Source organism: Scyliorhinus canicula, chromosome 5, assembly GCF_902713615.1.
Source record: "Scyliorhinus canicula chromosome 5, sScyCan1.1, whole genome shotgun sequence".
NCBI lineage: Eukaryota > Metazoa > Chordata > Chondrichthyes > Carcharhiniformes > Scyliorhinidae > Scyliorhinus > Scyliorhinus canicula.
In genome coordinates, this window is record NC_052150.1 from 93,333,703 (window position 1) to 93,361,382 (window position 27,680).

Genomic DNA, 27,680 nt, shown 5'->3' on the forward strand with positions numbered 1-27,680 from the left:
TCGGTGCTGGTTGATTCACATTACGGACTACAGCAAGATGGGGTTTGAACAGGCACAGATCGGTTTTTTGGGGGAGTAATTACTATGTTGTCCTCCTGCTCTCAAATTCCATTTGATTAATTTCTTACAACTACCTTCATTCATCCATGACAACTACGTTTCAGGCAGCAGGTGACACAGTGGTTAGCATTGCTGCCTCACAGCACCAGGAACCTGGGTTCAATTCCGGCCTTGGGGGACTGTGTGTGGAGTTTGCACTTTCCCCGCTTGCCTGCATGAGTTTCCTCCGGGTGCTCCGGTTTCCTCCCACAGTCCAAAGGTGTGCATTAAGTGGACTGGTCATGCTAAATTGCCCCTTAGTATCCAAATATGTGCAGGTTAGTTTGGGTTATTGGGATAGGGGAGTGGGCCGAAGTCGGGTGATTGTTCATAGAGTCGGTGCAGATTCGATGGGCCGAACAGCCTCGTTCTGCACAGTAGGAATCATATGGAAATTTCTCATTTGGAAGATCTTTGCACTTGAATATCACCACCAGCAATTTTGTGCCATCTGCCATACAAAATGAAATGACTCTGAACCTCATCTTGTCATGAACAGTCATCTTTGCAAGGATGGCTTTTCCACAAATCTTGGTAACAATTTTTCTTGCTGGGATGTCAAAGTTATTGTTGCTTCGCCCAGATTTCCAATACAGGTCAGTTTTGGAAATCCAATTTGCCCTAGGTATCAGTTAACAAAATGCTGGCATTTTATTGTTTTACTGTTGAGTTCAGGTGGCAGGCACTGAAATTTGTGTTTCTTCACGAGGTGCTAAGTGGACCTTTTCATAAATCTTGCACACCACCATCTTAGGCACTGGCCTTGAATTCTGAAATATTACCTTTCTTTGCTTCTCGGAGCACATGGAGTCAAATGGTTCGGCCGGTGATGTGACCTATTTTGCCGATGCTCGTTAACCCATTCTGCCACTGTTTCTCTCCAGTTTAAACTGAGCTGCATACTCGTTACTCTTTCTCGAAGACACCATGATAGATCATATGATACACATTATAGTCTTGTCAACGGACCTGGGAAACTGCTGTTAGAATTGGCAGAGGGAAGAGGTTCCCACATGTGCCTTTAAAATAATGAACTGTAACAATTATCGGCAAGTAATTAATCAAACTTTTTCCTGAAAAATTAGGGTCGACTTTCACAGGAAGTATATGAAACGTTATGTATGGGACCGCTTTTAAACAAATCCATTTTTACATGAGCATGTACGGTCGTTTGTCGACAACAGTTTGAAAACCACGGCCTAAATCCAATTTTTATCTTCTATACAAAAGCATTTCTGAAGAAATACATCATATTACACCAAACTTTCTAAAAAGTAGAACTGCTTGGACAAAGGTGAAAATCTGCTCGAGAAATTATTCTACTTGTCCATGATTCACAGTCTATGACTGCAAGTGGAAAGTTAGCCTGTAAACTGAACCATTAACAGAACACCTATCAAAAAAATATCAGTCTCAAAATTGAGACAGACAGATCTCTCCAAACAAATAAAATCAATGTAAAATTATCAACTTCGTCAGAAATGCTGCCAACTTTCAGTTTTAAATGATACTATTCCAGACTTTGATAACTTTTTTGATGTTGCACCAGATTAGTTTTAAATGATCATTCAAATTTCTTTTTGATTTTGGACAATCCCTTCAGGAGTCAACCATTATCCTCTAATTCCCTTGTTGTATTTTACAGAAACAACTAATAACATTTCAGAAAGAAATAGAGGCAACAGACAACATTTTGCGTATGTAACAAATTAGATCAGATTGTTTAGTTCAGCAAAACTCAAAACTAATTTCCTTTCACAGAACAAAGACGGATACAGAACTGGCTCGGTCATGGAAGACAGGGGGTAGCAGTGGAAAGGTGCTTTTCTGAATGGAGGGCTGCGACTAGTGGTGTTCCACAAAGTGGCAATGCCGCTTGAGAAGGTAGTTAAGAAGGCATACGGCACACTTGCCTTCATCAGTCATACTGCAGCTGTATAGAACCTTAGTTAGGCCACACTTGGAATACAGTGTTCAATTTTGGTCGCCACACTACCAGAAGAATGTGGAGGCTTTGGAGAGGGTACAGAAGAGGTTTACCAGGATGTTACATGGTATGAAGGGCATTAGTTATGAGGAGAGGTTTAATAAACTTGGTTTGTTCTCACTGGAATGATGGAGCTTGTGGGGCAATCGGATAGAAGTCTACAAAATTATGAGGGCCATGGATAGAGTGGATAGTCAAAAGCTTTTTCTCAGGCTGGAAGAGTCAATTACTAGGGGACATATGTTTAAGGTGCGAGGGGCAACATTTAGAGGAGATGTGTGCGGGAAGTTGTTTTTTTTATTCACACAGAGGGTCTTGAGTGCCTAGAACTCACTGCCGGAGAAGGTGGTGGAAGCAGGTACGATAGTGATGTTTAAACGGCGTATTGACAGATACATGAATAGCGTGGGAATAGTGGGATACGGGCCCCAGAAGTGCAAAAGGTTTTAGGTTAGACGGGCAGCATGGTCAGCGCAGGCTTGGAGGGCCGAAGAGCCTGTCTGTTCTTTAAAAATGGGAGAGGGTCATCAGATCCAAAGACGTGCAGGTTAGGTGCATTGGCCATGATAAATTGCCCTTAAGTGTCCAAAATTGCCCTTAGTGTTAGGTGGGATTACTGGGTTATGGCGATAGGGTGGAGGTGTTGACCTTGGGTAGGGTGCTCTTTCCAAGAGCCGGTGCAGACTCAATGGGCCGAATGGCCTCCTTCTGCACTGTAAATTCTATGTAAAGGCTATGTAAAGATCAGGAGCTGCCCAATTACATTTTATTCAGCACACAAAGTTTCAAACAACTATATTCAAGTCTTCACGAGCTCTCAGCTGCACACATCCAAAAACCCAAATTTTCTGCTTTCTGTCTCTCTTCAATGCTTAAACAGGGGTTTCAATTCAACCAAAATTATAACTGTGAAACTCATCATCATTTATTAATAAAAAAGCAAAACGTTAGTTGCACCTAGACCATTCACTGCCACTACGCCACTGAAACAGGCAGCAATTTCTGGAATCCACGTGTGCATAGAATAATGTGGAAATCCAGGAATAACTGGAACCTGGAATTATTATCCACGACTCTTCTCTAGATTTTCTGCTGCTGCAGCAACTCCAGACTGCAATCAATTGAAATTAACTGAATTGATAAGAACTTTCACTTTCATGCTGGTAGTCTTGCTGTTAAAAACCTGTAATGAACTCCAATTGGCTTTATTGGTTGGCCAATTGGAGTATGAGCTCCCTCAATTATAGCTCATTGAGAGGGCCCATATAATCACCTGTGTAGGCTTTGTGAGCAGTCTTAAGTTGACTGGACTGCTAGCAGCACTGTTTGTAGCTGCTCCTGTAATATCGTTATTGTAAATAAATATTGGTGTGGTGACGGAACTCCTGCCTCCCGTGGATTACTAAAGTGGCGACGAGGATGGGATATAAAGTAGACGAGTCAGGCTTACATACATTAGAAGACAGAGTAAGGGCAATAAAAGAAGCCCCAGCTCCCACCACGGTCCAGGAGTTACGATCATTTCTAGGGTTGGTAACCTATTATGGAAAATGTATTGAAAATAGGGCGTCTATCCTAGAACCCCTCCACCAGCTACTAAAAAGGGGGCATATAGAAATGGTCCACCCGCCAAAACCGAGCATTTAGGGACATTAAGGAACAGCTGTCATCCGAAAATGTCGTAGAGCATTATGACCCAAGGAAGGAGTTGGTGGTCACTTGTGATGCATCCCCATATGGGGTAGGAGCCGTCTTAGCCCATAGAGGAGGAATGGGGAAGAACGGCCAATAGCCTATGCTTCAAGGACCGTGGTGATGGCTGAGAGGAAGTACGCCCAAATCGAGAAGGAAGGACTGGCGGTGATATTCGCAGTAAAAAAATTTCACCAGTATCTGTACGGGTGGAAATTCACCATAGTGACGGACCATAAGCCGTTATTAGGGTTATTAAAAGAAGACAAGTCAATACCCCCGATTGCATCAGCTAGAATCCAACGCCGGGCATTGCTACTGGCGGCATATAGATATGTTCTGGAGCACAGACCGGGAACGCGAGTAGTACATGCAGATGCTTTGAGCAGACTTCCCCTCCCGGACACTCCGCCGCAAATACCAAAAGTAGAGGAGACAGTAATGACTAAATTTTTTGGACACCCTACCAGTAGACGCACAACATATTTGGTTGTGGGCGCAAAAAGACCCAGTTTTAGCCAAGATGAAGCATTTACTGCTAACAGGGGAACTGGAAAGACCAGTGGAGCCCCAGATGCACCCATACTGGAGCAGAAGGGACCAAATAACCATAGAAGACGGTATCCTATTATGGGGAGCCCGGGTAATCGTCCCAGCTCAGGGCCATCAGGCAATCTTAACTGAGTTACATCACGGACACCCAGGGGTGTCTAAAATTAAGATGCTAGCTCGAAGCTACGTTTGGTGGCCAGGTTTGGACACAGACATAGCAGCCTTGGTACGTCGGTGCCAGGAGTGCCAACAGGGGCAAAGAGTGCCATCAGCGGCGCCATTGCACCCGTGGGAATGGCCAGGCAGACCGTTGTCCCGCCTGCATATTGACCACGCCGACCCTTTCATGGGCTCAATGTTTTTGGTGACGGTGGACGCCCACTCCAAATGGTTGGACGTCCACCGGGTAAACACGTCAAGCACATCATCGACAATTGAAAAGCTCAGGGCCTCGTTTGCAACAGATGGACTTCCGGAGGTATTGGTGTCGGACAACGGAACGGCATTCACAAGTGGGGAATTTGGAAAATTCCTGAAGGAAAACGGAGTCCGTCACATCAAAACGGCCCCTTACCATCCAGCGACCAACGGCCTGGCAGAGAGAGCGGTCCAGACACTTAAAGCGGGACTCAAGAAGCAGCCGGCAGCGTCAATAGACACAAAGCTCTCCCGCTGGCTGTTTGATTACAGGACCACACCGCATTCCACAACGGGCATACCGCCAGCTGAACTCTTAATGGGAAGGCGGCTGCGAACGAGGCCGAGTCTCCTTTTCCCAAATTTAACGGGGAAAGTGGAGAAACAACAGGAGGCCCAATGCAGGGGGCATGATAATAGTCGGCAGCAGGGACATTTCCAGGTGGGGGCACTGGTTTGGGTCAAGAATTATGGGAATGGACCAACGTGGGTCAAAGGTACGGTAGAGTCCCAAACAGGGCCCATATCCTATGAGGTTTCAATAGGAGGTAAGGTGCTGAAGAAACACCTAGACCAAATAAGGGCAGCGGAACCACACCTGGACGCCCATTGAAACCTCATAGGACAGGGGTGGGCAAACTACGGCCCGCGGGCCGCATGCGGCCCGCCAAAGGTCTTTATGCGGCCCACCAAGTCATTAAAAAAAAAAAAAAAAAATTTTTTCAAGGTTAATGTCGGGGGGGGGGGGGGGGGGGGCTGTTGGGTTATTTACTGGTATAGGGTGGATACGTTGACTTGAGTAGGGTGATCATTGCTCGGCACAACATCGAGGGCCGAAGGGCCTGTTCTGTGCTGTACTGTTCTATATGAGGCGCCCAGAATCATAACCGGGTGAAGTAATTATTTTACTTAATATACTATGCGGCCCTTTAAAATTGTGAATTTCTGAATGTGGCCCTTGCACGGAAAAGTTTGCCCACCCCTGTCATAGGATATGGGCCCTGTTTGGGACTCTACCGTGCCTTTGACCCACGTTGGTCCATTCCCATAATTCTTGACCCAAACCAGGCGAAGCAGGACCGCCTCAAGCTGGGATAGCCCAGACGGAAAGGATACCCACAACCCAGCCCCGAGCAATTTCTCCAGACCCCGTCATCCAGTCATTAGAGTCGGAGATGGACACACTCGACGAGGCCGCCGCGACACCTCTCCCCGAGGGAGGAGGAAGAACAACTTCCAAGGAGGTCGTCAAGGAAAAGACGGGCACCTATAAGGTACACCCCGCCCACTTCGGAGAACGACCCGGCGGACGACACAGAGGTGACAGACCCAGACATGAGGAGCAGGAAGAAGCTCAGAGGAATGCCAGCTGGCAGGAATTCCTCGGACCTTGGGGAGGGGAGGGGTGTAATGAACTCCAATTGGCTTTATTGGTTGGCCAATTGGAGTATGAGCTCCCTCAATGATAGCTCATTGAGGGGGCCCATATAACCACCTGTGTAGGCTTTGTGAGCAGTCTTATGTTGACTGGACTGCTAGCAGCACTGTTTGTAGCTGCTCCTGTAATATCATTATTGTAAATAAATATTGGTGTGGTGACGGAACTCCTGCCTCCCGTGGATTACTACAAAACCCTTAATAAAAGTGGCGTTGAACAAAATGTAATTGGATTTTTAAACAGCATACTAACTTCATAATTACTGCTAAACACCCTCACTAGTTGTATGAAGCCAATTTTTTATTTGTGAAATGTCAAATTTCTCCACAAATGAGTAAAAATTCCACATGGGTTTTTAAAAAAATCCTTGTTGTAGTTTCCACCTTACCCCAATCATTCTCAATTGTTTCACGATCTGAAAATATCCTTCAGTTTTAACTGTAATAAGTGCTTATGATTGCCTGGTTTGCTATGCTTGAATTTATTAATGTGACGAGCTGCTGATCTGCTTGCTGACCTCAGTGCTGTTGCACACCAAGACATCCCCTTGGCTTGCTGCCATATTTAAATTGGGAGAGGAAAATTCCATGCCAAGATCAATAGACATTTGTGGGCAGCTTTCTTAAGAGGTATTTCAATTCAACCAAAATTATACCTGTGGAATACATAATTTATCAAAAGCAAAATGATAGTAACGGAGAGTATTCACCGTCATTACTCCATTGAAACCAGCAGCAGCTTCTGCAGTCCATGCTTGTTCTGAGCAGCCTTGGTGGATTACCGATTGCCAAATTCAGGCAGTCAGAACACAGAACTTCGACAAGCATCATCTTACTACGCTTTTTACACTAACTATGCTATTATGCAAACTTTGCAAACAAAAACCTTAAATTATTGTGCTGAAAGACCATTTTTAAAGTAAAGTAATTGTTGGAATGCTTTACCTTAACATTTTAATAGAGATTCTCTCAGCGAGTTTTATTTTCCTTCACAAGTAAAGCTTTCCATAGATAATATTGAATGGGCAATAAGTACAACTACCCAAGTTTGATTGAATGAATACATTTTCAAACAGCAAAGCACAGGTTCCTAAAATATTTTCCAAAATATAACCACTGAGAGTTTGCAAAAAATGAATGAATGAGCTAATAACACTAATGTCAAGATGCCACCATCAATGTAGACAGCTGGGTTTATGATGCAGAATAAATTGAGCCAGCAGCGGGGCTCAATTCCTGTACCGGCTGAGGCTGTTCATGAAGGTCTCGCCTTCTCAACCTTGCCCCAGATGTGGTAATCTTCAGGTTAAACCACCACCAGTCAGCTTTCTCCCTCACAGGGGAAAAGCAGCCTCTGGTCATCTGGGATTATGGCGTCTTTATCTTACCATATCTTATCTTGGAAAATGGACTCGCCGTATCAATACCATGGCTGCAAGAACAAAAGATTTGGGGTATCTATGACAAATCTACTGAGCAATCGCTCAGAATTCCCTCAAAAGACACACCAATTATGCAATTAGTCAGGCCATTTAATCACTTCCCCTTCACGAGATGAAAACCACCACAAGACTCCTGTACAAGGAACTTGTCAAAGTTACTTCAATTGTCCCTCCCAGCCCTGTAATTGTAGAAAACAATCATAGAATCCCTCCAGTTCAGGAGGCCATTTGGTCCATAGGGTCTGCGCAGACCTTGCGAAAGAGCACCCTACCTAGGCCCAATCCCACATCCTATCCTCATAACTCCACTTAAACTTTGGACACTTGGGGACAATTTAGCACAGCCAATCCATCTAACCTGCGCATCTTTTGAACTGTGGAAGGAAACCGGACCACCTGGAGGAAACCCACGCGGACACAGGGAGAACGTGCAAATTCCGTGCAGAACGTCACCCGAGGTTGGATTCGAACCCGGGTCCATGGTGGGCAATCACTATTCAGTTGTATACAGAGCACCATCCCTTCATAGTCAGTGGCTTAAAAACTTTGAATTCTTTACCACTGCAAGGCATCATCACCATAGGAATACAATGGTTCAAGAAATGAGACTGCCATCTTCTTAGAGCAACTAGGGATGGACAGTAAATGTCATTTTTCAGGTGTCGCCCATAAACAGATCAAAAACAGCAAAGATGTTGGTCATAACGTCTCAAAACTACTAGCCAGAAATATTCATGGTCTGATGCTAATATTTTGCCTCAGCATACTCTTGATAACAAAGATTATTTTCATGAAACAAGGGTAAATTGTTCAATAAATTAAGTCATACAACATAGCAATTTATAAGCATTGCATCAAGAAACTGTATCAGAGCAGTCTGTATCAATAATGATTGCGGGGCCGCATGGTGGCTCAGTGGTTAGCACAGCTGCCTACGGTGCTGAGGTTGGGTTTGATCCTAGCCCTGTGTCACTGTCCGTGTGGAGTTTGCACATTCTCCCCATGTCTGCGTAGGTTTCACCCCCACAACCCAAAGATATGCAGGGTAGATGGATTGGCCATGCCCCTTAATTGGGAGAAAATAATTGGGTACTCTAAATATTTTTTTTAAAGAAAAAAAATGAATAATGATTTCTGTACCACCAATAGCATTTAAGTATTTCAATGGGTAGATTAAAGTTAGCTGAATTCCTATCTATAGGAAGGTCTATTGTATCTTCAACAGATGGTCCATAATAACTAAAAGTATTATGCCAAATAATGACATTTTCTAGCCTGGCACAAATTAAAAAATAAATTGTATCTTTTTTATGAATTATACAAAATGCAAAGTCTTCCCATATTAATACAGAAGGAGATTAGGCATCATTAGGTTAACACAAGAAAGGCTTCTTTCTCCCCATTCCTCTGCCCAAAAGGAGAGAGGATTCCCAGAACTAGCTTGGCAATGAGACATCAACCTCTCACGATCTGTATTAGCAATCCCTTTCTTCAACATCCCAAAAGACTGTCCAATGGCTGCACTCAAACGCCAAGTCACTACACTTGCTTCCTTTTATCAAAAAAAAAGAACTCATTTGATGCTTACAAAATATCTTGAACTCCCAAGACCTGCACTGTAGGCTCAGTGATTTAAACCTGCAAAAGACTGCCTGAAAATTTGCAACTTCTGAAAGATAGAGTTACCCAAAGGAAAAATGTACAAAATATAAACACAAACATGCTACTAATGTAGTAAAGAAATTCTTACTCCAGGCAGAAATGCAAGAACTTTACAGATCTTTGAGATCAAACATCATGGGTCCTTGGATGAGGAACTTGGTCATACGTAATGACATGCTATACCAAGTGCAATGTATAATTTGTCACAAACCTACAAGCGTGAAAGTTTTTCCAGAATTCAATAACACTTTTAATGGGGGTGGGGGAGAAAGGCCATGGAACATTTTAATACCTCCAGAAACCAGAAATCAAGTTAGCCGAAAGAAAATATTACTGATAAAATAGAGGATTCTCAGTTTTCAATGTTCAGGACTTCTACATGACTATTTGAAAGTTTAGTACAAAGCTTAATACTCTGGCATGATTAACTTGGACTAAATTCCATATTTGAAGCAGACTGCCTGAGGATGCAAGAATGACTGGTGTGAAAATGGATCTGTTTAAGTTGGAAATAAGGCACGGTGCTCAAACACAGTAGAGCACTTTGTTCTGTATCTGGCTAAAATCAACCAAGACTGTGGTTAGCACTGCTTGTAATGAATTTTAAACTGTCCCATTCCAAACTGAAACCACCTCTGTCAATATTGTTTGGCTGATCAATCCTTTGAGACATTTATTGCTTTCTAAATGCAAGTTTACTAAGTGGGTGAATCTCCTTGAGGAAGAAAGTGGGAGAATCTCCTTGAGGAAGAAACTAAGTGTGAAAAGCTTCTATTGCTTAGTTAACAAAAATTCTGCATTCATAAAGGACAACTCTTAGAAAGTTTAAAAATAGCAAATTAAGAGTGTTGCAGGACATTTTTGTGGCACATTGCACCTTTTCAGGCAAACAAGGTTTTGACAGAGCTTGCAGAGCTATTTTTAATTGCCGGTTTATTAAAAAACTAAACCATGCAGATACATTTAATGCAAGACAGCTCACTAAGTGCTTAGGACGGCCACAATTTTGATGTTCTTAAGTATGCATGATAAGATAGCAGTGTTGGGAAACTTTCCCACTTTTGGGAATTCTTTGTTGGCAATGTACCACCTCAAATACATAATCCTGAGATGCAGGATGAAGCTTTAAATAAAGGTGATCTTTAAAGTTTTCCTACACTAGTTATCCACATGTACAATAGACAATCTCATGAGGGAGACCTACATCCCATCAGGCTAGGCTGGATTCAAATCTAGATTTTTAAGTCATCTTGTAAACTGCTTCTCTTTTTAATTAGTTGTTCAACAGCATCATCTATATACATTCAACCAGTGTAAAAGGATAGTTTCAGTTCCCCAACGTCACTAGTGCCGAAGCCGAAAAAGGCCTGCTGAATACAGATAAAACCACCTAATTCGGAAAAAAAAATACCACCGTGGAAGTGCTTTTTAATTTCCATTGCATCATTTTTGAAGGATGTTCCTGCCAGTCTGGAAGAACTGGTCAGTTTCCTGCAGCTAGGGTTTCCCAGCATCAAGCAGTTAAGTGGGGCAGATGTATATATATTTAAAATCTGGCTTTGCACCAAGAGTTTGTAATGTGGTTAATATTGCTGATTGATCCATGCTCAGCACAAACTCCACAGATCAGATGCTTGTATTTCATTTTGAAAACCTATTTATAGCTACCCAATTAACTCCCCATTCCTTCCACCCTGGACAATTTATTAATTCCCCCAGCCATTCAAGCCCTCCAGAATGATGCATCCTTGCTTCCACGCTTGCTCCATGACAACACGTCAGAGCAGTCACCTTCATGCAGCCACCAGCTATGGTCACAAAACTCGCCACTCCCCACACTTCCCCCTTTGAATAGTGAAATTATGAGCGCCACCTTTGGAGTACCTTTTATAATTCAAGCTGTCCCTCCCTTACGTTTGTATTACAAAAAATAGTTTCTCTAAGCAGGCATTTTACAAATGAAAACTTACTGATCATGTATAATGAAACGGTCTCTTGGACCAGGGATTTAATATTACCCATGGCTGAAAATGCAGGCAGCACACCAGAAATAGTATTCCAATCTCGCATTGGAAAAGTACATTGCCAGATCACATATATCAGATTAAATTACAAGGAAGATGCACCCTGATAAATTATATCAGTGCATATTAAATAATTATACAAGTAGAAGGCACAGCATTTTAAGGTGGCACAAAACACAGCAGCAAAGTGCAGAGTGGGCAGCGGAGGGACAAGAGTAGCAATTGATATCAAGGTGTAATGGACTGAAAGGAAGCAACGCGCAAGCAGCCAGAGGGTGCAGATACTTTTGTCAATTTTAAGAGGTGTCAGAGAACAGCACAGAGAATGTTAAAAGATTCCAACTTGCAATCTTTCGGAATGTTTGGTTCCATACTGGAGAGTCGCACAAGGAATTTAAAATGTATGTTTCATGCACTGCTTGTTCATGTTCTGACACACTGATCTGGTCCTCAGGCTCCTGGAACATTGACAAATCTGCAATAAATTTCTGACTCCAATGGAACAATTTATTTTGAGATTAAGTCTTCCTCCTACGAACTTTCTATATACAAGCACACATTTTTATGCTCACCATAATATGGTTGATCTCAGTGATCTTCAGAACCTGCAAAGATTTTCATATTTAACTCAAACCAGATACGTCTTTGAATAAAAAATGGTAACTCAAATCTATGGGCACAGGGCAACGAATGGAGCACAACATCCGGCCTCATGCCCAAGAGCTGCGAAACGCTGAGAAAAATACATGGATTTATTTTTCAATTTTGAAGAAGGATTTTTCACTCGCAATATTTGCTCTCACCACAAATGCTGGTGCGTCAGCCCCTCATCAGATGATCAAGCAAATATGACATCTTATTGAAAGGCTAACTATGGGCGCGATCTACCGGCCGCAGCCTGCCTGAACCCTGGCGAGACGTGACCGGTAGATCCAGGGACAGGCCTCCACCTGGATTCCCGATGGCCATTATGCTTCGTGGGATTGAACCAAATGTCGTGAGGCATCACAGTCCCATTGTGGGAGGGACCCAGTCTCACATGCCTAAGTGAATTTAGAACCCACCCAGCCATACTGCCGCACAATCCAACGACTACCCGGCATCTACTGGCCTCTTTGGCTGGGTACCATGTAGTACCGATCCCCACAAACTGGACTTGGCAGAACAGGAACTCGGGATCTCCCAGACGATCGGAGACACCCGGGTGGGCGGTCTCCAGACAAGCTGGCACCCTAGCATTGCTGGTGCCACCCTGGAATCTTGACACAAGCAGACTGGCACCCTGGCAGTGCCACGGTACCCAGCTGGCGTTTGCCCACGCTGGGGATTGGGAGTGCAGCCCCCCCCCCTCCCCCCCCCCTCCAACAGGTCTGTTGAGGGGGGTTTGAGAGATCAGGACATCATTTTTAAATAGCGTCCTGATCCCGGAGCTCCTCAGCTCATGAACTGATGCCTTTGGGGGGGCATTCCCTGCCGGGCCATGTACAGCCGGGAACATCTGCTAATTGAACCCAGAACAAACTCTAATGTATTTTAGTTAGATCATGCCCTTTATTTCCAGCTGAGACCTTGTGAAGAAACAAAATTTCCATTTTCACCCTAGTTCAGAATTATTTATTGCTTCTGGTAGAATTGATGTTATAAAATGAAGTATAAAAGCTCAGTTTTAACAATTTTAAAACAGACATGACTTAAATTTCAGCACTATTCCCATTAGATGAATTAATTAAAAGATGGATAAAGTGAATTTAATACGCATCAGTGCTCAACTAATTGCTGAGTGTAATGCCTGGTGAAATGCTGAGCCACAGACCAGGAAGATCAAAGGCTTTATCCCTGGTCTGTGCTGACTAAATTCAGTCCAGCTACAATATTAGCGACATGCTTTTAAATATAATCTTTAATATAATAAAACATGCCAAGGTGCTGCATGAAACAAAATCTGGCACCAAGTCACTCATGGAGATATTAGGACAGGTGAGGTAGGTTTTAAGGAGCATCTTCAGAGGAGAGAGTGTTCAAAGGCAGAGTGATTTAAGGAGAACTTTCCAGAGCTTCAGGTCTTGGCAGCTGAAGGCACAGCCACCAATGGTAGAGGGATTTATACCAGAGATTTGCAGGAGGCCAGAATTGGAGAAGCACAAAATCACAGAGGGTTGTAGGTAGGTTACATAGATTGGAGAAGAGCGAGGCCATGGATGGATTTGAAAACAAAAATTAGACTTAGGCAACCAAGTTCTGGGTGAGATGATGTTTATGGTCAGTGGAAAATAGGGTGTTGGCCTGGAGCGAATTGGAACTGTCACATCTGGAGGAAACTAAAGGCACAGATAACGGTTTCAGCACCAATTGAGCGGAGGGAAGGCCAGAGACTGCAATGCTACAGAAGTGGAAGTGGTACTAGTGATGGAGCAAGCATGGTCAAAAGCTCATCCTATGGTCAGACATAACTCCAAGGTTACCAACTGTCTCAGGCAGTGGCCTGGTAGATAAAGGCATGGGGCACTACAACTGACCTCAAATACCAAGGACTGGTGGGATAAAACAGATTCCGAATGTTCATGAATATCCATTAAGACATTTCCTCACTGGCCCGATAACTACGCAGACCACTGCCCCACTGTCCGCTATTGACAAATAACACTGCCCCCCGCCCGATTTCTACACAGAACACTGCCTGCCCCCCCCCCCCGCTCGATATCTACATAGAACACTGCCCCCCCGCTCGATATCTACATAGAACACTGCTCCCCCCCCGCTCGATATCTACATAGAACACTGCTCCCCTGCCCACCCCAGTCATTCAACATTTAAGCCCAAAATAAATAACCACTTGGATAAAGCAACACCGATTTTCAACACCAGTGACACTTTATCCCAGCACACGAAAACACCTGGAGGAAAAGAGAGAAAATTGGAAAAGAGAGAAAATTGAAAAAATAAATTTGCAAAAAGCACTCTAGCCAGAAGATGGAATAAATGGCACACAGCTCCCAGAACCAGGTAAAAGGTTATATACATCTTGCATTCAGTTTTACAGACATCTCACCCCACACTCTTAAGTAGACACATTCAGCAGCAATTGTGGAGGGCTCCATTAAAGTTTCGGCTAAAATAGGAAAAAACATATTATGTGTAACACACTTACACAATGGCACGAGGCATTTTGAGTCCAAACAGTGCCAGAATGGGCACTGTAGCTAAGCAGTCTCGCATGTTAGACACATCAATCCAAATGCAATCTCAGATGTCATAGATTCATAGAACATAGAACAGTACAGCACAGAACAGGCCCTCCGGCCCTCAAATGTTGTGCCGAGCCATGATCACCCTACTCAAACCCACGTATCCGCCCTATACCCGTAACCCAACAACCCCCCCCCTTAACCTTACTTTTATTAGGACACTACGGGCAATTTATCACGGCCAATCCACCTAACCCGCACATCTTTGGACTGTGGGAGGAAACCGGAGCACCCGGAGGAAACCCACGCACACAGGGGGAGGACGTGCAGACTCCACACAGACAGTGTGGATGTAGATGTTTCCATAATTGCTTAAGTATGCTTGCACATAAAGTTTCAAACAGCAAATTTCCAAGCTCAAAAGACTTTCGGATGCAGATCCACAGCCCACTCCTAATGCAAGGCACTTACCCATTTGTGTTCTTAGTTGATGTGCCTACACCTGTGGATATCCAAAATGCACTCCAAATTCAGACTGCTTCACAATTTCATCCAGCTTTGTTGAGGAAGGCAGAAAAGACAAAAGAAAACTGGGTTCAGCACTTGCTCCATGTAGGCAGTGATCAGGTAGGTGTCACCTGTGTTGGGACTTCTCAATCTTCATTATATAAATTATTTGGACACACGAGGCAGAAGATATCAGATACCAAAATTCAGGATCATGGCAAACAGGGAGGAAAAATGCAGAAGAACAACAACTCAGAGAATGGGAAATTATTAAATGTCAAAACAATTAAAAAGGAAATGAAAGTACTCTGGTCCATGTTTGGTGCACTTATTCCATTGTCCCTGTGGTGATATGCATCACTGTAAATACACAAGGGGTTAATGTAAATACAGTAAGACTAAGTAAACACTAGAGGGAGCACCAGAGATGTCATGACATGCAGACATACAGCTAATGAACACATAAAATAGAACACGACCAATGGGCAGTCAAGACATCAAGAGGTGACACTACCACAAGGGGGCATTACACAACCCATATACAAGGACAGGGCACACATGCTCTGCCTCTTTCCACAGGTGACAATAGGACAGGGGCAGATCAGAAGCATCACACCCACCACATGGCTTAGAGCAGACTGGTTAGTTAGACTGAGTTACTATAGCAAGATTAGCAGGAGAGTCGAACTCATAGATAACTGTGCTAATGGATCAATAAATCACATTGAACTTACTCCAAAGTCTGGAGTATCTTGGTCAAAGCTGCATCGAGTTGCAGCCTGTGTTATCCCAGAGTACATAACACAACAGTCCCAACATACAATATAGATTTCCTATAATGGAATATCAACTTTCCAAAGTAGAGAAACGAGATCCCGGACTCAACGCAGGTACAAAAGGCCAAACAGTAGAATTCTGAGTTTTCTACCAAGGGGTTTCCACATTAAGAGTTTTTGCCCATTTTGTCATAATAGAGTTGAAAATCGGTTGTCTTCAGTTTGTTTTTAAAAAAAACAGTCATGTTTTAAAAAAGACAGAACCAAAGTTGATTAACATGCTAAACGAAATTATTATCGCAGAGAATGATGAAGCTATTTGTCTGCTTCTCCAGTTAAGTCAAAACTGGTGGAATGAAGATGCATGGACTATTTGGCTTTTAAAAAAAAATAAGTACAGACAGTTTAAGCTGGCACAAAAAGGCAAATATGCTGGGGGTAGAGTGAGATGGCATTTTGTTAAAGAAGTTAACAAGACAACCCACTGTTCCTTATTTTGTATCAAGTTAAACTGCACTAATTAAGCAGATGTACTCATAACTATTCCGTATTTAACTGAGAAACAAACATCTTAAATTATTTGTATTATGCCCCCATCTCATCAGGTGACAAACCATGACAAGGGGAAGATAGTGCTGGCTCGGTACACTACTTTAAAATCACTTGAGCATTAGCCACATTTGCTCCTTCATCCTCCACATTAAAATGCACAACTCATCTCCAGAAAGGTGGTGAATTCTGCTTTGCTTGAAGAAATTTTGCAATCAAAGAAATTGTATTTTAGTATATTAGAACCATTCCTATAACCACGTACTCATCTTCTGTCACAATAATAGTTGCACGAATTACAGGAAATAAGAAAACAATTGAGCGTACGAGTGCACAATTTCAAAATCTGTAGTTGACCGAATGTGAAAGAGGACAGCATGCAGCAGGTTGGTTGTGTGTCTGGACATGTGGCAGATGAAAATTAAGGTCAAGGAGGTGGAAAGTATGAAGTGACTCATTTCTGAGGTGGCAATGTAAAACCAAGAATATGATTCCAAAGTGGGTGCAGGAGTAGAGGGATGGGACACATGGGTATGTGTACATAAATTGGTGACGGTGGCAAGGCAGATTGAGAAAGCAGTTAATGCAGCACACAGCATCCTTGACTTTATAAATAGCGACAGAGTACGAAAGCAATAAGTTATGGAAAACGGGCAAACCTTTATAAACACTGGTTTGCCCCCAGCTGCAGTATTGTGTTCAATACTGGGTAACAAACTTTAGGAAGGATGTGAAGGCATCGGGGGGCTGCAGCGGGGGGGCTGCAGAAAGGATTTACAAGATTGGCTCTCAGAAGAGGAGGAGCTTTGGTTACATGATAGATTGAAGAAGCTAGGGTTGTTCTCATTAAAGAAGAAAAGAAAAAGCAGAGGAGAAGACTTGATAGTATTCAAAATCATGGAGTCTGGACAAAGGAGTTGGGGAGAAACTGTTCACGTTAGCGGAAGGATGGAGAAACAGGACACCAACAGGTGATTAGCAAGAGAACCAAAGGTTGGCAGGAGGAAAACCATTTTTAAATGCAATGTAGGATCAGGAACTGGAATGTATCGCCAGAGTATGATGGAAGCAGGTTCAGTAGTGGCCTTCAAAAGGAATTAGATAATTACCTGAAGGGAAGAAAAATTGTCATGAAGTAGCGAAAGGGTGTGGGCCTAACTGAGCAGCTTGTGCAGAGAACCAGCATAGACACACTCCTCCGCTGCCATAACCATTCTATGATTCAAATTTGCATTAACCCAAGACTGACCCAAATGATTGATCTGCGCTATAATTTCTGTCTTTTGATTGAAATCATAATGAATCACTTTGTTTGACATCTCATTTAGATATCTCAGTTACTGCCTCATTAAAGAACCCAAGCTTGGGAACCAACGTATCCTTATCCACAATCAAATATTTGCCAAAACTTACAGACTATCGAAAATTTCCAATTCTTCTAAAGCTTCTGGATTACATGATTCTGTCTGGACGTGCCGCAAGTACTCCCTGCACAGAAACCATCTGACATAATTATTACTTGTCTCATCACCACAGGAGAACTTTAACTGTATTTAAATGTCAATGCTCAAGCTGGAAGATGCTAATGTCTCGTTAGAACTATTAAGTACAGTTTAATTTTATAACCTCATCTCTCACTCACAGCTGAGGCTGTACAGAGGAATAATTCTGCTCAATCCACATGGAATAAAGTTCCACATTAATTTTACCAAATTGGGCAGAAACAATTGTGATATCTACCTGGTTTTAATTTTACTGAAAACAAGGATTGATACAATTTTCATCTCCAAGGCACGCTCTTTCCCCTGGTAAGTGGGATGATGTATTTTAGTTCAGAAAGTGCCAGCCTTGGCTCAATGATGAATGATTTGAAAAATAACGTCTGCCTTCCCACTATCTCCACCCCTTCTTCCTTTAGCAATTTGGGATTTAAGCAACCCAGACTAGGTGACTTATTTGTCCAAGTAGTCAGCGTTTCAAGTACCACCTCCCTTTCAATTATCACACAATCCATTGTCTCCAATACCTCTGCGGCGAAAAGTATTGGTAGACCCCACTTCCTTAGCAAACACGAATACAAAGAACTCATCAAGTATTGTGACCCGGAGAGCAGCAGGCTGGCACAGTGGTTAGCATTGCTGCCTCACGGTGCCGAGGTCCCAGGTTCGATCCCAGCTCTGGGTCACTGTCCGTGTGGAGTTTGCACATTCTTCCCGTGTTTGCGTGGGTTTCGCCCCCACAACCCAAAAGATGTGCAGGGTAGGTTGGATTGGCCACACTAAATTGCCCCTTAATTGGAAATAAATGAATTGGGTACTCTAAATTTAAAAAAAAAGTACTGTGGCCTTGTGGGCAGCACAGTGGCTCAGTGGTTAGCACTGCTGCCTTATGGCACCGAGAACCCGGATACGATACCGACCCCGGGTCGCTGTCTGCTGTCTGTGTGGAGTTTGCACATTCTCCCCGTAACTGCTGTGAGTCTCACCTCCACAACCTAAAGATGTGCAGGGTAGGTGGATTGGCCACGCTAAATTGCTCCTTAATTGGAAAAAAAAAGAATTGGGTACTTTAAAAAAAATTGTATTGTTGCTTTGATCTGCATCTCTTAGAAAATAATCACCTCTTTGCCCATAATAGGACTCACTCTACCTCTTTCTATTTACATGCTTGCAGACAATTTTTGGGTTCCCTTTTATGTTAACTGCCAATCTCTTCTTAAAATCTCTTTGCCAGCCTTATCTCCCTCTTCATCTTCCTTCTGAACCTACTGTATTTGACTTGGGTTTTCAGCCTCCTTTTTTTCCCCCCCTCATCATCTCCTTAGTCATCCAAGCAGCCCCAGTTTAGACTCCCTTATCTTTCGCCCTTGCTGGAACATAGTCAGCCTCTACCTGAAGCATCTCTTTCTTAAAGATCATCCACTGTTGTTAGTTCTCTTCCCCCCCCCCCCCCCCCCCCCCCCGTCAGTCTCCAGCTCCATTTTACCCCAACGGGATCCCGTCTCGTCACATTGGACTGTGCCCTCTTCCAATTTAGAAGCTCTATTTTAGATTGTTCCTTGTTATTCTCCATTACTAATCTAAACGTTATAATATAATGATCACTCTTATTCAAAGGTTTCCCCAGACACGGTCCACTTAGCCCTCCATCCCTCATTTCCAGGCACCAGATCTAACAACGCTTCCCTTCCAGTTGGCCTGAAAACACAATGATCAAGTTGCCCTTTAATCCTATCCCACTCGATATTTCCGTGATTAAAGTTCCTCGGTACCCCCATTCAATAGTTCTTGCACATCTGATTTCCTTGTAGGTTTGTTCCTCGCTCTTTCTCATTACTTGGAAGTCTACTGAATACCACAAATAGTTTGACCTCACCTTTATTTAATCCCAAATTCTACCCCCTCTCTGTTCTTGCCCCCTCAAGGAAATCCCCTCTTTCCAATACTACAATGACTTCCCCAATCATTACTTCCATCCCCACCGCCCCTTTTTCCTTCTCTATATTTATTTTCTGAACATTTTATATCCTTGTATGTTTAATCGCCCAGTCCTCACCATTTGTAACACAAACAGAAAATACTGAACAATCTCAGCAGGTCTGACAAATGCTAACATTTCAAGTCTGGACAATCTTTGTCAAAGCTAGAGAACTGGAAATAGGGTCAGATTTATTGTTTGGGGGGGGGGGGGGGGGGGGGGGGGGGGAAACTTTGGAGAGTTCCTGCAGGTGTTTCTACTTCTTTCTCTAGTACTGTCAACACACTCACTTTATTCATTTCATTCTTGCTTTCTACTACCATATGCTAGTGTCCAATCTCTGCCATTTTAGTTTAGACCCTCCTCAACCACACTAGTGAACCTCTGGGACATTGGCCTCAGTCCTGTTGAGGTGTACCTCTTAATATTCCTTTTGAATAAGTGTTCTGTCGCTAAACTGCTTTAAATGCCCTCCCTTCTGCACCATGCTTCAAACAAGCATTAAGCCTCCCTATATTCTTATCTGTACTCTGGCCGATGCGTGGCACTGGAGTAGTCACCTGAAAATCACACTTTAGGACCTCAATATCTGCTCGCTTTATATAATTGGTGCCAATGCGTACAACTTTTGGCTCAGTCCCTTCCCCCTGCAAATATGTTGCATCCTCTCAGATTGTTTAATTCTGTTCTCTCCTCGATCCTTCAGTCTCATCAGTTGCCGTGTTCTCGCCCAGGCCCGTCCTTTCTAGCTCTCTCCAATCTCTGTTCTCTCGCCAAGGCCAATATTTCTACAGCTCTCTCAGGAGCCCCATTTCAAAGATTTGTGCACTTAATCCATAGGATGCCTCAGTGCAATGCAGAGAGAGTTACACTGTTTGAGTGGCCCATCTTTCCAAATGAGATATTAAATTGAGGCCACATGTGCCATCTCAGGTGGCCATAAAAGATCCCACAGCACTACCTAAAAAGTTATCCTATGCCCTGCCAGCATTTATTCCTCAATCACCACCACTTTAAAAAAAAACAGGCCATGGCCATTTTTCACATCTCTTGTTGGATCTTGCTCTGCACAAATTGTAGCCTCATTTGCATACATTAAAAGCATGACTTAATTTCAGAATACTTTATTGGCTATGAAGTACTTTGAGGTCCTGAGAAAATAGAAGGTGCTATTTTTTAAATAGAAATTTAGAGTACCCAATTCTTTTTTTCCCAATTAAGGGGCAATTTAGCATGGCCAATTCACCTACCCTACACATCTTTGGATTGTTGGGGTGAGACCCATGCAGACACAGGGAGAATGTGCAAACTCCACACGGACAGTGACCTGGGACCCGGATTTGATCCGGGTCCTCACCGCCATGAGGCAGCAGTGCTCCCCACTGCGCCATCCTGCTGCCCTCTGGAAGGTGCTATATACATCAAGTTCTCATTTCAATATGTCTGAAATGTCTTACAATCATGTTGATTCTGAACATTCATGGATTTTTCAAGACAGCCCTTAAAAGTAGCTCCCCTTAGCAGGATACTCCTGCTCATGTTTGACATTAAGATTGTTTTACTGAGACGAGGGCTTTGCTAACAAAACCTGCATTTATTATCCAAGCACAGTATGTGAAAATATGTTTTTATTTCAAAGTTCTGGAATGCACCACCAGTATTTTGGGATTTAGGATGATGTAATTATGCCCACATGTTTCTGGAAATTGTGAATCAGTAGCACTCACTGTTCATATATATTTGTTTAGCAAAATAATGAAATGTGTTATGATCCCAGTGTGGTGAAACCATAAACCAAAATAACAAAATGTACTGAATGACCCCCCCCCCCCCCCCCCAAACGTATTACGTTTATCTAAACACAAATGAGAACCAACATGAATTAATGGGCAAATTATATTTCAAATGAAAGGTAACTTTCACTTTAAATCATCCACACATCAAAGATATATCTGACACACTTGCACAACCACAGCACCCAGCTCACTCTGCAGATATGTGGCATCTTGTGCAGTTCTCAAGTTCTCTAACCCAGCCCCCAGTACCTAGGATCTCTTGCTTTCACTTAAATCAATTCGCCCTCACATCACATTGACTAACAACGTGTTCCATCAGAGTTGCCTGAAGGCTGTCTTCACCAAAACCGCACATTCCTGCCAGATTCCCTCAGCTAGGTTCACAACAGTCTTGATGATACAGACTCCAAGAGACTCATTTATCCATCCCTTTAATAAACCTTGTTCAACAGTTTGGCCAGCACTGGCAAAATTGCAGCAGTAAAATTATCCAATACATAATGCCTGCTCCAAAACCATCTTTGGCTTTCTACCTGTTTAGCAGTACAGTATTACATACAAACTGCTCCTTGTAAATGTGATTCCTCTGTTCTCACCTCTAGTGTGGTTTTTCATCATCTGACAGCCATATGACTTCTCATCTTAAAATACCCTCTCGTCTCTACTGCTTCTAGGTCAAAAAGCCACCACATCATATGCATCTCGTTACAATTGACGCAAACTCTTCAAAAATCCTTTTCAAATAGTCTTGGGGTTGGAATTCAAGGATTGCGAACAATCGCCGTTCGCCACCCCGAGAGTCAGTGAGTAATGCGAGTGGGCAGTACAGTGGTTAGCACTGCTGCCTCACAGCGCCATGAACATGGGTTCTGACCTTGGGTGGCAGTCTGTGTGGAGTTTTCAGGTTCTCCCCGTGTCTGCGTGGGTTTCCTCCTGCAGCTCCGGTTACTTCCCACAGTCCAAAGATGTGCAAGTTAGGTGGATTGGCCATGATAAATTTTCCCTCAGTGTTCAACGGTTATGTGAGGTTACGGAGTTGAGCAAGGAATTGGGCCTAGGTAGGGTGATCTTTTGGAGGGTTGGGGCAGGCTCGGTGGGCCAAATAGCGTCCTTCTGCACTGGAGGGATTCTGTAATTCTATGATCTGCTGACTCTGGAACTTCCTACTGCCATTTTACACTCAACTGAGTGTTAGATTGGCAGTGGATAGGACTTCCATCAACCTATGGTGGAGGTGGCCGAAGTGGTACTGCAGCGCTCTGCATGGAATGAAGTCCCAAGACGCAAGTTGCAATGGTAAAATCCCAGGAATCCTGGGGCAGGAACGCTGTGGATGCCTTGGAGGATCAAGAGGGGGAACGATCAAGGCGTTTGGGGGGGGGGGGGGAAACACACAGAGCTCCAATGGGACGCAGGGTGAACTTCCCAACTCTGAGGAAGCCCTCAGAGTGAAGTGCCCTTCACCTTTCCACTCAAGATGGGGGAAAGTGCCCCCCCCCCCCCCCCCCCCCCCCCCCCCCAAGGCCTGTCCATCGAAGTGTGAAATGGCATCTGGCCAGAGTGGGCAGGCTCACTGGGATGGGGGAGGATCTCATCCATTCAATTTTACCTCCTTCCCCGTCCCAAAACACACCCGTGGGGTGGGGAGTAAATTTCTGTCCTTAAAAACAATTACAAATTCCACAAATATTCCCTACTGTACTGTTTCCAGTCAAAGCTAATCACAAATGTTACATTTCCAGAATCCATGAATAGCTGGTTGGTGGATGCTCTGGGGTGCAGTCAGTTAAGGGAGTACTGGGAGCTGGGTTTGTTATATTTAATACTATTTAAAGGTCAATCCAAGAATGTAGAAAAATGAGGATGGGGTTTTTGAGACAAATCGCATGCTGGGCAGTGAGAGGTGGGGACAGACATCATGAGATCATCATGTGACCAGTCCAATGTTAGTCGGCAGAACTGAGTGATGCTATAGACTCACTGGCAGAAAATGTATTACATGTTTAAGTGCAAAATGCAGGCATGGCAGAAGTAACATAGCCAAATAATATTACAGGAAGTGTGACACTGAAATAGTACATGCAAGACTAAAATACAGACAAGTGCATCAGGTCACTGGCATTTAGCTATTTAGGGATTCTAAATGGGGAGACTGAATTAACACCCAATTAAGCAATGTTGCTTTAGTTATACATTTTCTCATACCGCTGAACTCAAACTCCTTCAAAATACTTCCTCCATCCAACAAATATAGAGTCTTTAAAATTTACAGAAAGCAGTTCTCAGTTTGCATGGTAGCACTATTGGGAGAGGACATCTTGCAGATAAGAAATTAAACAGAAGTCCCATCAACCTGCTTAGGTGGGTGCCTAACAATCAATGGAGAGGGGCTGTTGGCCTGGCTACTACCTGTCCTTCAACAAACAGCGGCGAAACAATTATCTGGTCATTTGCTTCCTTGCCTAGCTTGCTGATCACAACTTTGGTGATGTATTTCGCTACATTGTCATGGCAAAAGAAGCAATGATGACACGAGGAAAAACTGCACAGCACACTTCAGGATCTGGAATGTACTCCAGCGAGTACGGCGGAGGCAGTTTCAATAGTGGCTTTCAAAAGGAAAATCAGATAAACATCTGAAGAAAACAAATTTGCAGGGCGACAGGGAAAGTATGGGTCAACGGCCTCCATCTGTGCTGCAACCACTTTGTTATTCTAAGATTATAACTGCAACAGCCATTAGCTGTGAAGCATTTTTGATGTCCTAAGAATGCACATGGTGCTACATAAATGCAAATTGTTTTCTTCATTGTAGTTTCTTACCAAGAATTAAAATTTGGTATTAAATGGAATGATAAGAAGCGTGTCTGATTAGTTAGTTAAAAGCAGCATTCTGTAAAAACAGTAACATTACTCGGAACAAAATCGAGTTCAGTTGAATTACACTTCTGACCAGACTGAGATTTAGATTATACCATCATTTTCAGAGTACTGAATTTCTGTTCCATTCCACCCTCCCCACCTTGTTAATATGACTCACAAGGACAGAACTTCCCCAGAAAATGGGTCACTATTGGCATCCAGAAAGAGATGTGGTAACAATCCACCAATTTCCCCACATGTAAAACGGTTACTTTGAAAAGATAAAACTTGCTCCTCATAGTAACACTCACATTCTCTGGGAAAGCTTCAAACCGATAACATGATATCATAACTGAGAGAAGCATCAGGGTAGTTGCTTGGGAGGGGCCAAATGCATAATTTGCAGTGAAAAGAGACTAAAAAATAGAGCTCAAATTTGAGCCTTCATCAAAGCCAAAAAGCTACTCAGTAATGTGTTTCTGATGAGACTGATCAAAGATCACTACCACATTTGGAAAAGAGACAGAATTAGCTGAACAGAAACAAAATCCCTGATGTCATCATGTTTTAAGTCGTCACCGGAGAACATGGGATGAATAGGGAAGCTGCCTAGCACTTAGCTGCAAATTCTGATTCATGTTACCAAACAGGTAGACCTGCCCAACCCCCATAGCCCAGGTGGCAAGCAGTGCCAGGAAATGTGTCGGGGGCTGGAGGGCAGTCACAGGACAGTAGCGAGCAATGCCTGGGGTTGGGGGGGGGGGGGGGGGGGGGAAATGGGGAATGGCCATGTAGCACCGAGGGGGAGACATGGGAGTCAGTGAGTAGTGCAGGGTGGTGGGGGGGTTTCCGGGAACTTCCAATGCCACTGCAACCTTCAAGTGCTGTGACAGTCTCAGTGTGCACCATCTTGCGATTGGAAAATCTCAGCTCATGTTTTTTCTCCCAAAAGCTTCAGTAATATCAGTAAAATGTTTTTCTAATCTATTTTTAGGTTAGTTATACTGTGCATATGTTGGCTAGCACTTTGGTTGCTCGTACTACTAAGATTATTTAAAGTTTTTTAAAACTTTAGAATAATCTTTTTTCCCCAATTGAGGGGCAATTTAGTGTTGCCAATCCATCTACCCTGCACATCGTTGGATTGTGGGGGTGAGACCCATGCAGACACAGGGATAATATGCACATTTGGAAAAGAGACAGAATTAGCTGAACCGGTCAGTGACCCGGAACCGAGATCGAACCTGGGTCCTCAGCGCCATGAGGCAGGACTGCTAACCACTGCGTCACCGTGCCGCCACTCCTACTACTAAGATGATGTGAAATGAAAAGGATCTCAGGAACACATTATGTAAATATAGAGTAACAAATTTGCAGGAAAATTTCAGAGAGGTGCAAGAATTGTAAAGTAATTATAAAGGGGGACATTCGTTATCAGAATTGAGACTGGGATACCAGTAGTGTGAAGGACAGAAAGGAGCATCTCAGGAAAAGTTTCACCACCATCATATTGTTTTCATTCCAATAAGAGAGGAGGTGCTGCTTACCTGGTTCTTGGCGGGGGGGGGGGGGGGGGGGGGGGGGGGGTGAAGTGAGCCAAATAGATCAAGTGTCATTCAAACATTTTTCCCCAGTACCAGTTTGTGCCAACCGCCTACCTTCACAACCCACGTTTGCCTTTAATGCGAAAAGGAAGGCTGCTTGGTCCTCACAATAACACGCCAAATCAGGATCACAGGAGAAGAGGGCAATGCGCATATCAGGTGCAGACTTCAGCCAGTTTACTTTGTGCCATCTTCACATTTGGAGAATGGAAAATCCAACCTCCCACATGAAGGATGTTGTGAAGGGCAATGGCACCAAAATGCTCATTTTACTCAGCACTGGATACTCCTGGGAGATGCTACTGCAGAATGCTACAGCCTCATGGGTTTTTAGCCTGATTTTAATGTACTGTCACAGATCAGGTACAGCAGTTTAGTCTTTTAATTTGGAGTCAGCAGCAAGTTAATTACAGAGGCTGGGGTCTTAACTCTCATCTTTATAGTGTTTGTTCCTGAGAGCAATGCTAGTGTTAGCTCTTTATAGAGATCCCAGGCCTCCAGTTAACAGCCTGCAAAGAAGAAACTTCAGTTGGCCTATCTTGAACTCACCCGAGCAGCTCACTGCAGCAGATTCAGATGGGAGATCCTGGTCAGTAGGTACTCTGCCTGTTTGTGTCTCTGGCTGTCACTTTCTTGTAAGAAAATGATTCATCTTCTACAGTCCTCTGGCCTTGCTTGCCAGCAGCTAGAAAATGGAAGTCGCTCTCCTCTGTGATTTGGCACCAAAAACATGTACATACTTGACGTCAAGTATACGTGCAAGGCGTGTGACCCGCTCACTGCTGCCACTTCTGGCCAGAAGACTGCACACAGCCTCATTTCCTTCTCATTTAAAAGACGCCAACAGTCCCATTCTCAATAAAAATGTCAGTAGCGGCCTTTGGGTGCTTTTTCCACAATCGGGACCACCACGGGAAGGCCGCGACTGATCGCTCCGAAACCCAACCACCAGTCATGCCATGCACTTTGAAAAACCCCAATTTAGGGGACAGTGTTTAATGTATCATATGGTTGAGGTTGGTTATGGAAAAGGAGAAACAACAATCCAGAGTAAGAATAATTAAATGGGAAAAAGCCAATTTCAATGGGGCAAGAATGGGCCAGGACCAGATGACTTGGAATCAAAGACTGGCAGCAAAAAGGCAAACTGAACAACGGGCTACCTTTAAAGAAGATAGCTCATGTGCAGGGTACTGGGATAGGGTGGGGAGTGGGCAATGCAGAGTCAATGGGTTAAATGGTCTCCTTCTGTACTGTAAGGACTCTATGAAATTTTATGGATGCTCACAGTATACTCCCACGAAGGGGAAAGGTACGATAAACAAATTCTGAACTCCCTGGATGACATAAGAGATCGAGATTAAAGTGTAGAAAAAGTGTGCTTATGACAGACATCACTGAACAATGCAACCAAGAACCAGGCAAACATAGAAGGTTCAGAGGGTAAATGAATAAACATACAACAGCAGAAAAAAAATAACAGCAGAAAACAATTCTCCTAATTTGTCTTAAAAAGGCAACTTTTTATTTTTAAATGGTGACTCCTAGTTCTAGATTCTCCCACAAGAGCAAACATCCTCTCCACATCCACCCTGTCAAGCTCCCTCGTGAT

At 43.5% G+C, this 27,680-nt stretch overlaps 1 protein-coding gene across 6 annotated transcripts in view; it reads right to left on the reverse strand.

Annotated features, from left to right (window-relative positions):
- Nucleotides 1-27,680, reverse strand: part of LOC119966127 (MAGUK p55 subfamily member 6-like) — a 161,179-nt gene that overhangs the window by 111,722 nt on the left and 21,777 nt on the right. For 4 of the 6 annotated variants that reach the window (XM_038797381.1, XM_038797383.1, XM_038797382.1 and 1 more), the window contains exon 2: nucleotides 14,969-15,053. The exons of the other annotated variants lie outside the window; for them this stretch is intronic. In XM_038797381.1, coding sequence (XP_038653309.1) covers nucleotides 14,969-14,972 — 4 coding nt within the window. In that variant the 5' untranslated portion in view covers nucleotides 14,973-15,053. The remainder of the gene's footprint in view (nucleotides 1-14,968; nucleotides 15,054-27,680) is intronic. 6 annotated transcript variants of the gene reach the window in all.